Here is a 15,975-nt window from a genome sequence, read left to right as displayed (position 1 = left end):
GAGTCTCGATTTCCTTACGGACGTATCGCGCGTTTTAAAGTGTCACAAAAAGGTTCCATTTAAGTTTATGTCAATATAACCGTAGCATCAATGTACTATGACATGCTTTAATGTGTATATACAAATGTAGGTGTAAATCTTTACTTTTCCGATATCACGAGTAAGGGCGAATTTTTTGAATGTTGCAACACACGGGCAGTTAATTTTACAACTGTAACAACCAAATGTATTCACTAACAGCTATCAGAAGTCAAAGTATACAGGACGACGACGACAGTAATAATTACAATTTAAGATTCAATACACTCATCCACATATCAAGTGCTCAACTCAAACATTACTGCGGAGGGTTCTGGGTTGTAGTCTTCGGATTTTCACATTGACAATATCATGACAAAACTAACCTTTGAATACTGAACAGAAACAAGAGGTGTAAGCATTACGCATGTGATAGTCAAGAAACACAAGAACCAGCACTTCAAGGAAACCACCCACTTCCAAACATGAACATCGTTTGCTACTTATGTTCTTAGTATTTGAAAAACGTCTAACATCTTCTATGATTTTGCATTCGATCAACATGGCAGTACCAAGTGCATGCATGAACTGCAGCACTGGCCTCAATACAGGACAACTGATAAATGTGATATTGTACCCAATGGGGGTACATAGTAATTCGGATCCCACGTTAAACTGTAGGTCCAGTCCCGATTAGCATATCTGCGCATAAAGTAGACTTAAAACAAACTCAACAAACAAATGTGATATTGTGGAACATTTCAGAAATATGATGGATAATGAGCTGGACACAAAAGCCACCACGTTGATCGATACAAATCAACGCACTACGCGGAAAAGCAGCAACGCACTTGACGTTGTTGGCTTACTTTACAGCGACGCTGTAACAGAACGGCGGGATTCCTCGTATCCGTCTGGTGCTTGGGGGGGTTTTCCACTTGAAAAGAGCTATTTCGAAGGCCAACCTCCACAAAGAAAGCAAATCGTGAACTGGATTGGCCTTGAGACATGACTCAACAACACGTAGCGGCGTGTCGGGTTCACTCACACTATTATCGTCGTCGAGAGAGAATACAAGAGTCCGTGCTGCTGTTGTTTCACAACATATTGCACACACTTTCCTTCAGAAGACAGCAGCAGGGTTAAAGGGCCGTGCGCCAGGCACTTTCAAAACATTCCGTTACTATTTGCACCACAGCGACTGCACAGTTCAAATATAGTATCGAGCAGAGAGGAAAAGTACTGACCTATTGATCTAACTACCCCTTTGAAAGTGCTCTATCATGCAGTTCCATTAGTAAATCATGATACGTTAATGGCTAATACGAAAACACAATAGAAAAACACATGGTAACCTACTGCGTGGAGACAATATATTCCAATAGATTGAAATAGAGAGTTTTCAACTTACCTGTGGTCACATATACTTGTAGATCCAATGTTCCCTGCAGGTTCAACAACTGGGGATGTCCAATTTATTGTTCCTGTGGAGCACAAATAAACAAAGTAAGTTTCGGCGTAGCTCGTTCGAGTCTTAACTTCTACAGTGAACAACTGTCAAAATTACTAAAAGTACAATTACTCTGAATCAACAGCGCCCGTGTACCACATGAAACGAACACCGTGGCATAACACTCCACCACCACCAACCAAAACAATGCACTTTGCAAATCAACAATGGAACACTTTTCAGCACTCCGAGGCTGTCCGAACTCGCACGTGGGGCAGACTGTGGAACAAAGTGTACTGCTTCAGGATCTGCTTGGCATCACTCGCGGTCTCGCCGCGCCGTGCCGCTGTACTCCGTTGCTATGGCAACCAAAAGAGAGAGAGAATCTCGCACCGACAACCTACGTTCCTCGATCCTTACTGACACTTACCCACTGCCGTTGTGCCCACGCCCGGCACTGCCTTCGGGAAAATGCGCTGTTGCCCGTTCTCCTCGGCCGCATGGGCAAAAACACAGCGAATGCCCGGCAACTTACCTGCATTTCGAGGTGTCTGTTATTTTATGTACGGTGACGATACTTTCGACTCCATACAAAGCTTTACTGCCTGCACGGTCCTGATTTATCTACATACGTAGACCGCACTTGCGTTTTATTTTATCCAATTCCGCCCCCCTCAGGAGACAACCGGAAAATAACAACAGCAGCACACCTGCATCCGCTCTTTCGGTAGCATCTGCTTCCTTGAACAGAAATACGGTATCCAACTTTAGGGGTCTCTAGAGAATGCAGTTTCTCAATAAACCTTTCATCCCGTAGGCAATTATTATTATATTTATCATTTCCATCACATTAGTACTCTATTAACACAGCGTTCCATGTACAGTGGATTTTCTTTCATAAAAATCAGGACATGGTATACATACGTTAAAAAAAAATAGTTCAAAACATACTATAAATATTCACAACATACCTAAAGAAATACACACAATGAAAAAAAAACACGAAAAAGAACCCATTATGTACTGACTACAGATTAAATTATTCTATTTGTTATTTGCCTTAACAATGAATGATCAATTGATTTAGAGAACGACAAGAATGAAACCTGCCATACCTGTGACTGCGACTCGAATTTGAATAGTAGGTGTCGCAGTATGTAATGTTAATCGATACACCCCTGGGGGGGGGGGGATAGGACAACGCGAAAGAAAACATCATTTTTATAGTCGAGGAGAGTTTAAGAGTAAAGCTTTACGTTTTTCACCACCATTGTTAGAACGCCTGCTGCACAGGGATACTTTGGTGCAAATCGTGTACTACTCGGGAAATGGCAAACAAAAATGCACCATCTGATACATAAGATATCAATGATAAAATTCAAGAAAGAAACGGGTGCAAAAATTACACAACAGTCCATAACATCTCACAAACTAATTTCAGTCATTTTAAAGAATTTCTAGCCGAGCCTTGCGATGCAACCATATAGTAAAACATTAAATTGTATCTCTTCACTTTGGACGACACTTATTTTAACTTCAGTTCTTAAAACTGAAAATAGAGTATTAACATTGTTTCTATTAACAAAAGTTATGTAGGACGCAAGATTTGCACACTGTATGCTTTTCAATTTTTTGTTTTTAAAAAACTGTTAAATTTCATATCTTGTAGTTCGTAAGTTATATGTTACTTATTTAACGTTCCCTGTACATCTTCAAATTAAACACGCCGACGTCCGTGGCGGAGTTGTTAGCACAGAGCGCTACGGTATAGGTGTAGTATGTCTCCACATTGGAAGAATGTAGGTGTGATATGTGTGTATGTTTCAAGTTCCTTATTTGTGTATGATTTCTTCACTTTACTTTCTTCTTAACCACGTTAGGTAAGGTTAGGTAAAGGAAACATACAAAAATCAAGATGTGTATGTTTTCTTTACCTAACGTAACCTAACCTAACCTACCGTGGTTCACAATGACGTATCGAGAAAAAATGTGGAGGCATACTGCCGTGATTAAATGTGGAGACATACTACACCTATACCGAGCGCTACGACACTAGGGGTCCCTGGTTCGAATCCAGGCCTGGTCATGGGGTGTTCTTTGTGGGCGTCCCTTCATCAATTACATCTTATCACTCATCCTCATCTTCGTGATTAGCCAAAAGAGGCAGAAAAGCGAGGTAAAATAAAACAAATCAAATTAAACACGGTGAATATGAAATTAGTGGTATAGAAGAGGACTCAGGACCTAAAAACAACTACGTATGAAAGTGTACTGTAGGGAACGGTGTTGGAAAAAAATACTAATAATCACCAAACGCGCACGTGGACAATAATATTAAAAAATATATATAAGTATTAACTAGTTCGAATACTTCTAAATAAAATATCTTCATTCACATGGAAAGAGTTATGTATTACAAATCACAGATTCCCGTGCCAGAATTACACATTCAAGTCATAAATAATACTAAAGTAACTACAAACGTCCTAATAAACCATGTTCGCGTATTGTTACTGGTAGATTAACGGCAAGAATAGTAAGAAATAAATTTAAACGAACTCATAAAACTAAATAATGAAAAAAATTACACTGTAACAAAAATAATTTCACACATGTCATCTTCCCTTCTTTTCTTTCTCTCTCTCTCAAAGGAGAAGGAGAATGAGAGAAAAAGAAAAAAGGGGAAATGACCTTTTCTTTGTTAACTTATTAACTTACTTCGATTTATCCTGAAGGAAATTATACTATAATTATGATTTATGGTTCTAACCTTTCACCAGTACCACAGCCTAAAGAGAAATGTTTTGTTAATAGTAAATGCGCGAGAACATCAAAATCCAACAATGAGCTCAATTGTCTGTCTCTCTTCTCGTTCCTTTTTGTAAAAGGAATTCTGATATCAGCATCGATTCTTCTACCTTATCATCTCATTGTTAAAAATGTAATTTTTCAAACGGATTGTTGGGATAATAGAACACTAGATTATCCTGCTTGCAAAATGGAAACTTAAAACTTACAAATATTGTATTCGTAAATTATGTTCAGGGAAAATTAGTTTCATACTGACATGTAAGAGATACATGGATGACTTGTATTGAACTACTGAAAGAATTAAAAGTAGAGCAACAGTGAGTTATTAACATTATAAAAAACTGTGATGTATTCACACATTTTTAGGGTGGAATAATAATAATAATATTATGCGACGTGTAAACTAACGTTATCTCCATCCTACCGGATCTACAAAGACGACATATCTAGGACTAATAAAACAATCAACAATGAAAAATAAATTAAGGCAATCATATCGTCTGGCTTCCCGTGAGGGACAATAATCGTTCTAAAGTGACCTGTTGATATAAAAAAAACTATCAAATGTGAAGATCTACAACAAGCTAAATTACTTTAATTTTCCCGTCCGGAAGCCAAACAGTAAGAAATGAAAAGTGGATATCTATTTCGATTTCGTTAAGTCAAGTTACAAGTATGAACTTGTATGGGTCCAAAGGCGTACAAATTAATAAATTCATGCGTTGTAAATGTTCTCCATTAGACCGCTCATTTATGTGTGCGAATCATGGAGTACATACAATATATTAGTTAAAGCATTGCGCAAACACAAGGAAGATATTTGTAATACGGAATGATGTCATATGTTAGTTCATAACAATAGGAACTAACCTGATTGGCGAGTTTGTGAATTTATACGCGATGAAATATCAAATTGTAAGTTTCTGATCAGTATCCTAAACGGAGGTGCAACCTTTTTCTATCTTCGCGTTACGTTTAATTTTTCGTGGCTACAACATACAACAGGTATTGAATGACACACCAGAATGCAAATAAAGGGGTAAAATATATGGAAATTATAGCCGCAACAAAACTTCAAACCTATTTTGGAAAAAGTCCCGAACCTGAAGCTGTTATGAACTAACATATGACAATTCATTCCGTATTACAAATATCTTCCTTGTGTTTGCGCAATACTTTAACTAATATACTGTATGTACTTCATGATTCGCACACACTTGACTACACCAACTTCGGAGAGTATCATGGGCCTTACAATAATAAAAAGTATTAAATAGTATTTAGAAAAATAGTAAAAGCCAAATTTTTGTGAGACATAAAACTACAATATTCTGTTTCTAGCCCATTATAAATTCTACTTAAATGTTATAATTTGAGTAAATACATCAAATATTAAATATTTTAAATAAAATGGTTGATGACAGTGATTTTACAAGCCACGCCGCTGTAAATTAGCCCCCAACATTGCAAAAATTGCAGGTAAGTGCTCTCTACTGTGTTTTTGAGCGGTCACTTTCTGAGTTACCCTTTCATATCCTGTTATTAGTTTTCTTTTCTCGTCTCCTGTTTTGAATCACCTTGTTTATTCATTCCCTATCCTGGCTGCTCCTGTACAGGCTTTCATAATACACTTCTCCATGCAGTGACGTGTCCGAGAAGGGGGGGGGGGTCATAACACTCAGCCTTTGGCCCAGTATTCTTAAAAAAAAAAACAAAAAAAAAAAAAACAACTTCAAAGGCAGGAAAAAATTGCAAAATGAGGGGTGACAATATTAATATATATATATATATACTGCTGGACAAAAAAACCGGACACTTGCATTTTGTGTGATAACGCAATGGGTCGATAAAAGCTCTGGTACAAGGGCTAACTAAATGTTGCAGGAACTGAATTAAGTACGAATGCATAAACAAAGTCCGAGCCTATGAATGGTGCATATGGTACTACATGATCTGCCGAACATTCTGTAATATACCTGCGAGCTGTTATTGCAATTCAGATGTCAAATATTAAAGTGTCCGGTTTTCATTGTCCAGCAGTATATATATCTTCCCTTTAGAAAATCCTGTCATTGTCTTCATGGTATATCATCGCAACCTACACAAAAACACCGTTCTATAGAATCTGTAGAATTTTACGCGAAATTCTTAGAAGCAAACTACTGCAAAAGCTGCATATTTTGAGAAAAGTTTCCCGTTTCAGGTAAAGAAAAGTAGTGCTTTACTAGGTGATTTCGCACTTCTGAAACTTGACTACACCAACTTCGGAGAGTATTGGCTACCCTCGAAACTAAAAACAGCCAAGATCCGTATTCGGTTGCGAAAAAACTCCTGCCCCTAGATATGGCTATTCAAAAATTCTGCTTCAGAGTTTATTACAAAAGAGCACTGCACATTTGGAACAGACCCCAAAATATACCCGATGGAAACAGTTCTGGCTGCCGCTCAGTTTCACTGGCCACCGGAGCAAAAAAACAAACGCTTTGGGAAAGTCCTCCGGCAACGTCAGACATTTTTCTCAATTGCAAATACGAAGGTTGCAGAGGATGAGCACAAACACATCTGAAAACGGCTCTGAATCAATACGCTGACACACACATGAAGGGACACACTCAACGTCCATTGGCGAGCAGATCCGAAAAGGAAAACCCTGCAAATTTCACATTCCCAACACCCTCCCTCCCTCCAATCTCATGGGGGAGAAAAAAAAGTTCCAACTGGGAACCGCAGACTACAGTAGGGCACCATACTAAGCTTTTGGTTTGTAGCCAAACTCTCTGCTTTACTCATCGTAATCCCTCCTCCCCTTCATCCCAAATTTTTAACTCTGCAAATTCCTGACATTTCACCTACGCAAGGACGTATATAACCACAGCTCTCCTGCAAACGAATACAGTTGCACTTTTTTTTTACTGCGGCTGAGAAAAACTCAGATGGAAGGAGGGGAAAGGTGGGACGTGAGTGCGGATGGAACGACTAGGCGCGGCGCGGGGGGAGAGACGACGCAATTCACTGAGGAAAGGTTCTTACTGTGTAAAAATGCAACAAACACGATTTAAAAAGCCAGGAAATCTTTCAGAGCTGTGGACAAAGCCGGATATAAACATACAATGAGGGAGAGTGCAGCCTGCAAAATGTTTCCCCGTAAAATTTTAAATTCGGATCAAGGCAGAGCGTGGTTATTTAAGTCTACGGGCGGTCTGCCTGGGTAGCTGAAAAGCGAGTCACAATGTTTGGATCTTCCACTCACAGCGTATGGTAACCAATCAGGTACTTGACGTCAGCAAATTATTGCGCCCATCGCTTCCCCTCACACACTGAATTTCCTCGCGTAAGTAATCATGGCGGTAATTCGACCACATTGCATACAAGCTCTCAAGCAAATTAACTTTCAGCTGAAAAAGGTACGTTCGCCACTAAGTAGTTAGACATTTAGGAGCCACGAGAATAAAAATCGGAGATCCATGTGTCAACTTATGCTATTTCAATAAAGATATTATAATATAATAATATAAGATTGGCACAAATAAATATTTATATGAGCAAGTTCGTACACGTTATACACAAATATATTACAGAAATACAAAATTTTATTGACAGGTATATCAAAATGAGGGGACGCTTAAGAGTTTTGTAACTCTATACTTGAGAAACTAAGTACGGTATAAATCAGCACGGATATTCAGGGTTACTTCACATTGAGAATTGCTGCCTCAAAAGTAAGCACACCTATCAGGTTCACGCAGTAAGGCGCCAATTTATGCATCCTAAGCTGAACAAGCTAGCCACGGCAGCTATGTGATCCACCGAGACTCGTATAATGTGTTTTAGTCATCATAACATAGGCTTTGGGTGTCACGAAAGTTGATGGTCGCAGAAGATCATGCATTAAAGTGGATATTGTTTGTGTTTTCTCGTCCTTGCGGTTCACCCTTGATATTTTGGGTTTCCATTAATACCGCTCTGCGGTTATACGTATCACGCTTAATCCACCTCATAATGCAGGTTTCTGTTTCTATTTAGGCTATTTTACGCCGATTTTCTACACATTGTGCGTTAATCGACATGACGAAGGAACACACCACTTCGCGACTTCTCCTAATGCTCCATGGGGAAGCGCCAGATGCAATAGGGAACCCCATGTCAACTTCGACACAGATATTCAATCATTTCCATATTGTGAGGAAATTGGGGAAGATATAGAAAACGATGGGAAAGTTGATACCTGTAATGATAGCAGAATTCGGTCATCTTCCTCCATGGAACAATTCATGTGTAGAAATATATGGGAAAGACGTTACATGTATAATAATAATTCCCCCAATACTTCATGCAACTGCACGGAAACTGACAAATGGAAGGAGAGAAGATCCTAAGGTTTACCCTACGTTTTGCATCTATACGCAGAAAGTAAGTTGTAAATATGTTACGACATTATATTTCTCCTATACTCTACTTCGTATAGCGCCTATAAAAACTAGTGTTCGACACAAGGAGCATAACATCAGCAAGGTTATGTGAGATTGGTACAGCCGCCTCTACCCACCCGACCTGTTAGCTGAAACTGCAAAAGGTGGAAATAGATCCACTCCTCCCGACTCTGGTTTCAAATCCTTCTTTTGAGGGAAACACATTCAGGGTTCCCCAACATGGCACCTGTCAGTGTGTCCACGGGCTCATGAGGAATCCGGCGGTGGCAGAGGTTCCCATTAAACAGCAGCAGGAAGCGCCATCTGGCGGGTGCGAGTGACGCTGTGTTGGCATCCTGCCTCTCCTTCATCACACCTACACCAGCCAAAAGCTTCCACCTCGTTCTTGCGGCCAGCGCTCACGACGCCGCTAAAGAAGGGCCCCATTCACAATGAACGCTCAATGAATGAACCGCGGGTGAGCCTCATGCAACTTAAACAAGTCAAAATTAGTGTAATCGCCAGGCAACCATGCTTTTCTAGAACAACATTAGCCACTTCGGATGCCACTTTTTTCGCTTTTCTTGAGGTAACTTTCACCAGTATACATACGTAGCAGACAGGAATAAACTTATGAGGACCGTTGAAGGTTGTTTAGTAGTACCAGTAGTAACGGGGATCGACTGCTTTGTGGGGCCTCCCCGATTGCGTAATGGTAATGTCGTCGCCTTGTAATCAAGGGGTCCCGGGTTCGATGCCAGGTAGAGGCATATGGTGGTTCGGATCTGACTTTAAACTGTACGTCCAGTCCCGATTCAGGCCTTGTGGATGGGAGAGGAAAGAAAGAGTTTACAGGATTCTTGTTGGGAACCCTGATGGTAAGAGACCTGTAGAAAGGCCAAGACGAAGATTGGGGGATAACGTTGAGATGGACCTAAAGGAAATAGGTAAGGATGAAAAAGATTGGATTGATCTTGCTCAGGATTAGTGTTGCCCACGGGACGAGACGGGACAGGCTTTTAAAAATTCGAGACGAGACGAGATTGATCATGTGTCCCTTTGACAAACGAATATTTTCGAGACGAGACAGCATTTCACAGCATTTCCACCAGACGAGACAGGCCAAAGTCTCGTCTCGTGGGCAACACTACTCAGGATAGGGACAGATGGAAGGCCTGTGTTGCTGCAGCCATAAACCCTCGGTTTAAGAAGGCTAGAGAGTTACCTGGTGAGTTAGTTGGTCCAGTCCCGATTACCCTATCTGAGCATCAAGATGTAATTGTTCTTTCCAGCATTCGGGAGGTTACAAGTTCAATTTCTGAGATCGATCATCATAACGCGTTTTCCTGTTGTCTTCGTCAGTCACCGCAGAAGAATTCTGAAATGATATTTTAACGAAGGTCGTGTATGCTTCTTACCCTTTCCTTACTTTATTTCCTCAGGTGAACCTAGTACTGCATCCAGGTTAAAGAAAATAGTAGGCAAGTTGTCCATCACCACATTCATTCATTTTGTTTCCGTAATATGGGGTTCCAGAATAGAAGCAAAAGCATCAACAAGAAAGAACAACCTCTTCTCTAATGTAAGTACACTTCCAATCCTTTAAAACATGCAGGTCGAAGAAGAAAAAGGAACGAAAATAGCTATGGACAATTTGCCTACTAGTATGTTTGCCGCTGATTGTACAAGTAAGCCATGTTCCACCTCTCATCCCACTTCATGACTCATGACTTTTCATCCATCACTTTTTCTTCTATATTTTCATGATTGCATTGCCGACAACGCTTTCCCACACCGGAAATTGAAAGAGACGGTACCACATTGAAATATACCTTTTCTGAATGACCGTCAAATACACTCCGAACTTTTAGACCATTCTTTTTGAGCGCCAAGCATATATACAAGAAGTATTTTTAAAAAGAGGACGTTGGGATATTTTGTTTATTGGACTAATTTAAAGAAGTGCATAGGGTCATTTAAACGTAGGAGCCCTGCTTCTAAAGCAAGGTTTTCTAATCACTGAACACACAGGTCGGTTATATGAAGTAAAGTTCATGGAACTGGCATATATTCTCACCGGGGATATAACTATAGACACCTTGAGCTCAAGTTTCAGCTTTTCTCTTTCCTCAAGTCTTTTCATTGTACGCTTCTCAACGCCAACTCGCTTTGTGACGGTTGCCACTGGCTTATTTCCGATTTCGGGCCTCGCTCCTTCCCGAATTAATTACGGCCTCCACTCATCATTCGCCGACATTTATCGCTATTTTCCTTATTCTTGGCAGCTTTGCCCGGCGATCCGGTCTCCAAAAGATTAAAACTGTATTTCAGTGCGACTTGACACGCAAGTCTGTTTGGCGTCCATATTTTACAGGCCGGCGCAGCAGCGTGCCACGATCTGCGTAAGAGAACAATGTAAAATCGGTGGAAATCACCCGTTACTCAGCAAGGGGCGCTGGAAGACAATTGCTTTTCGGGGCATTAGTCTTGCACAAAACAACTACTTCTGCACCAGTTCTTGACTTGCATCTAGGATTGGGCGATACATCACGATACTCGAAATTGACTTCGTCTCGCTGATATCGACCAGACGATACATCGTCACTTTATTATCTTGATTCCTTTGTTAGACTTCCGTCGCGTACTTAGACCCGGACGTTATTCGCGACGAGAACTATTATCGTGTCGCACTACACATCCGACAGCTTTCTCTGATTAGCTGGTGAGCGTGTCAAGATTCCACCGTTGCTGCATGTAGCCATGCAAGCACTACTTCCTTCACAAATAAATGTTGCAACAACGCCCAATTTAACAGGGTGCTATGTTAGCCACTATACTCTGTCCCAGGAATCTGTGGAGCAAGGTCACGCATAACGATGGAGAAGGGGATAAAGCGAGTGGTCGAAGGGAAGCAGTGCGCGTTGCAGCAAACCTCTCACGGGTTCATAGGTCGAGCCCTCTCGAGTAACTACTAGCGCAAAGCAGTGGCGGCTCGTGGTCTGGCTCTATGGGTGTTCACTTCAGTCTATCGTCCAGATGTGTTATACCACCCCTGTGAAATACTCACGCCCGTTTTTGCGTACATAATGAAGCTTAATACATTGGCAACCCAAGTTTTGATCACCTTTCACTGAAAATGGGGCTATGACAGAGTTATACGTATTTTATGACTTTTTTAACACCAATTTTTTACAAATTTCAAATATTTCGGAAATTATCCAGCCAATCACGAGAAGAGCGATGTTATTGTGCAGTATGTAATTCAGCATTCGATAACCTGACAAAATCACTCAAAACATAGAAATACCGATCTACAATATCAATACTATTGTCGATTTGCAAAATATTCCGTAAAAACTTCCTCCTCCGCTCCGCTGATATTAATGAACAAGGAGTTTAATAACATTGGCGTACACCAAAAAAGCCGATCCAATTACCACATGGAGGAAATCAGTTGTAATCTATCTAGCTGTTGTTTATTTCTAATGACAGATTGACCGAACCAAGCAAATAAAGCGAAATCAAGAGAATAACAAATCTTAAAGGAAATTACAGTACACACACAGTCACACTGCCCTGCTTCGTACTTCAGAATTTTTCCTTTTCTTCCCTTCCGCCGTATCTATGTATATAGATTACTGCAGTTGCTACAGGATTTGTTAGCTAACTTCTCTCCAAAAAATCAACACGTTAAATATTAAGTCTCTGCTTTCGCTATGCACAGTTTCCCTATTCATCATGAAATCAAATACTTTACTGAAACAGGAACGACCTTTTGACAGTGTTAAATAATTCCGTGACGCAGTAACAGCCACACAATGCAAAACAGCTGACTATTTGATGCACGCTCCCTCCCCGCGGGTTGATAATTCGGCTACTGCGCCACAGAGGCAGTTTATTTTGACCAAGATGCACGAAGCAAAGGCATGCTTAAAACACCCGTTTAGGTTTCAATTCCCCCCTCCTCCTTTTCTTAACCTGTTATGCTCGGGACAATATACCATCGAAATTTCCCTTTCATAAAAAAAAAATCCCTCAATTTGCAATGATGTATGGGTTGCATCGACTGCGTCACACGATCTCCAATGGAATGGGTTTGCAACACTACATTCGCTCGCACATAGATCGCTGCGTTCACAGCCTTCCTAAATGATGCAACTTCCCCTCACACGGCGCTCGAGCCAAAACACCCAATCAGCGGCCTCTACGCGACTGCGCAACAGCGTCATAGCGAGCGAAACTACCATTGTGTTCCAGCCCCGATCGCGGTCTGGTCTACGCGGATTGATATCACGGATCGAAGACTTCTCCACCATCTCTCGTGGTGGAGCGGCGTGGGAACACTTGATGTTTCGAAGGAGATAATAAGTATAATAATAATGATTTGCATTACAGATTTGCGAATGTGCGAATAGGCAGAAGCCGCTACTGGCGCAGAGGACTCACTTTCGTTCGCTTGCTCCAGAGATTCCTGACAGAGAATAGAATGATATTTAGTCTTCAGTATACGTATATCAACTCGGCTTCAAAAGACCACGCATTATATAATTTATATTGTTTATTCAAACATAAATTACAAAAGGAAGTAATGTTATGACTGTTAGAAATTACCATATATAATATATACATGCCAATATTTTTATATATTTTTTTTACTTTCTTACTTCACTCGTATTCCTTGTACACTTAACGGCAAAAATAAACGGTAGGCGGAGTTGTCCATTACGATTTTCATTAAGTCTCTTTTCCCAACGTCAATTGAAATAAAAGTGTCCGCCAATAGAGAACAACATCTGCTTCGAATCAACAGAATATCGTTCTTTAAACCCATAGAGATGTAGAATATATAAAAAAAGTTAAAATAGCTATGAACCCTTGACCTACTATTATCTTTGCTATTGGCTGTACCAATTTAAATTGAATGTTCGGGCATGAAGCTTTAGTTTTTGTTGCGAATAACACCAATTACACAGAAAAAACTGGTTTGTTTGGAATTGCCAAAAAAGTTTGGTTGAGCTGTTTGGTTATGCTTTTTGTTTCCGATAACCAAATGTTACTAGTAATTACTAAAGCATTTTGTTTAAGAATACAAAAAAAATGGCCAGACAAAATATGGTACTCGTAAACAAAATGATACATATGTAAGTAAAGAGAAACAAAACGTTTGGTTAAATTTACTATATGTGCGTTCGTGAGCGTGCTTTCGAATTTGAAATAACGATTGTCCAGTTTCGTCGAATGTAGTATGAAAGTAATTTATCGAAAATTGAAAGTCATGTAGATAGATAATTACGCGAAGCGAGTCTTCATGATGTGTAGCCTGTGTAGTTTAATATGCTGAAGAAAAAGCTCAGGATATACATACTTTATGCTGATGTTTCCTCCACCGGCCGCTAGATGGTTCTGCCATAATGTGTAGAAGAAACATAAGTTTTTGTACAACAAATAATGGTACGTTTGATTGTAATCATAGAGAAAAAATTGTGCTTTAACACCCTTCGAAAGATGTGTTAACATTAAAGTTACAAATTAAAGAAAAAATGTACTGCAGTGAATAAAAGTGAATCTCCAATGACCAACCTTTTTGATTCCAGACTATATAACTAGGAGCTAAGTGTGTCGAAGACGCCAAAGCAGATCTTAAACTAATTGCGACAGTTTCAGGAGTAACTTACACAGAATATATTCAATCAAGCCATTACTTCAATGAACTAATCATCACATTTAGGAGCCAGGCCATACGGCGACACTCCACTAAAACAAACGTCAATATATACGAAAGGCGAAGAGACCGAAGAAAAACAAACACGCTCCATAAACGGTTAGTTCATGTGAATTTTCTATTCTGAATGTGTATTTTGAGATCAGTTAGTTAGTACAAACTATCCACCCTAGCTAGATAAGTAATTTTGAATAAATTATTTAACAAATCGTTTTGTAAATTTAAATAAAAACATTTGGTAAGAATAAGAAGGCAAATTAGTTAATTTTGACTAAATTACTTGGTTTTCCTAAACAAATGGGCTACATTTTGTTAGATGTACCAAAATAATATTTGGTATTGGTAACCAAAAAATGGTTTACGACAAACAAATAGAACTTGACCAAATCTTTTGGTACTGGTGAACAATTGTTTGGTTGATGCCTGTTTAAACCAACGAATTGTTCACCACAACCATTTTTTTTGGTTAATCCAAACAAACATTTTTCTCAGTGTAGGAACTACTGTTCCTTTATCGAAGTTTAACACCTGTGGGTGTGTTAGGCCACCTCGGTGCTGAGTGGTTGTCTCGAGATTTCGCTACCAAAGGTTCTAAATGTAAATCCTTGCTTGGGCACCGGTTCATCTCCATCGTCGAAATGAGTCTTAAAATTAGCAAAATATAAAATCACTTTCGAAAATGTCCCATATTGAGTTTCTGGTGGGGGTCTGCTGAATAGACAAAAATCAGGAGCGTCTTCGCTATTTTCTACGTATTTATAAAAATAAAACAGTATTATGTCGCCTTACAACTATTACACTTATCTCAGCAACAAAGAATGCAATCCATATAAGCATCTCCAGAATGGTGTACGAGGGATTATCGACACATCTACCGGTAAATTTAAGAAAATAAACACAATTGTTGGGGGGACAACCTGAACTGTACTTAAAGATTTAACTCCTACTGCATTCTCGAGGATTGTATTAAGGTAGTTTTGTGTTACCAACATCATAAACTAAGGAACACGTACATGCCCGCATTATGCATGGTGCGATTGCACCAATTTGGTTCGTAAGCCTTAACCAAATAAGAGGGCACTGGAGAGGTCTGCGCACATTTGATCTTCTGCGGACGCGAAAGCGGTTGAAGGTCAGCTGACGCACTTCGCGAACAGGCATAAGGTTACAGGCCGCCGCTGTACTTAACATGATTAGTGCGAGCTTAATGAGCTTCTGCGAGGGTCCTGTTGCACGTCGTTAAGCGAATGAAACCGATGGACAAGAAGGGAGAAACCTCGGGAGAAAGAGGCCAAGTTCCCTCTCGGACTAACTCGCTAAAACACAGCTGGTTCGTATTTAGTTCTTTCGTTGTTCTGAGCAATGGTTTTCCACCTATAGTGTTGCTCCTATGTTATCCTCGTACTGTGTCTAGAGTTAAAGAATCAACATTTAGCATGCTCAAAATGAGCTATCGTGTTTCGGATTATCTTATTTTATTTTGATTTTCTACATCGGTTAGGTTCAGATCACCATTAATGTTATATTGTATGTACACAGTGCGGCAATTTGAAATCGAGACTGAT

The 15,975-nt window shown here is 39.9% G+C and overlaps 1 protein-coding gene across 4 annotated transcripts in view; it reads right to left on the bottom strand.

Annotated features, from left to right (window-relative positions):
- msi (RNA-binding protein musashi) overlaps positions 1–15,975 on the bottom strand; it is a 531,937-nt gene that overhangs the window by 145,986 nt on the left and 369,976 nt on the right. For all 4 annotated transcript variants that reach the window (XM_083143243.1, XM_083143252.1, XM_083143224.1 and 1 more), the window contains one exon: positions 1,430–1,502. In XM_083143243.1, coding sequence (XP_082999369.1) covers positions 1,430–1,502 — 73 coding nt within the window. The remainder of the gene's footprint in view (positions 1–1,429; positions 1,503–15,975) is intronic.

The sequence above is a fragment of the Lepisma saccharinum genome, chromosome 1, assembly GCF_977018435.1.
Source record: "Lepisma saccharinum chromosome 1, izLepSacc3.1, whole genome shotgun sequence".
Lineage (NCBI taxonomy): Eukaryota > Metazoa > Arthropoda > Insecta > Zygentoma > Lepismatidae > Lepisma > Lepisma saccharinum.
Note: the sequence above shows the minus strand (reverse complement) of the source record. Positions and strands in the feature narration are given on the sequence as shown.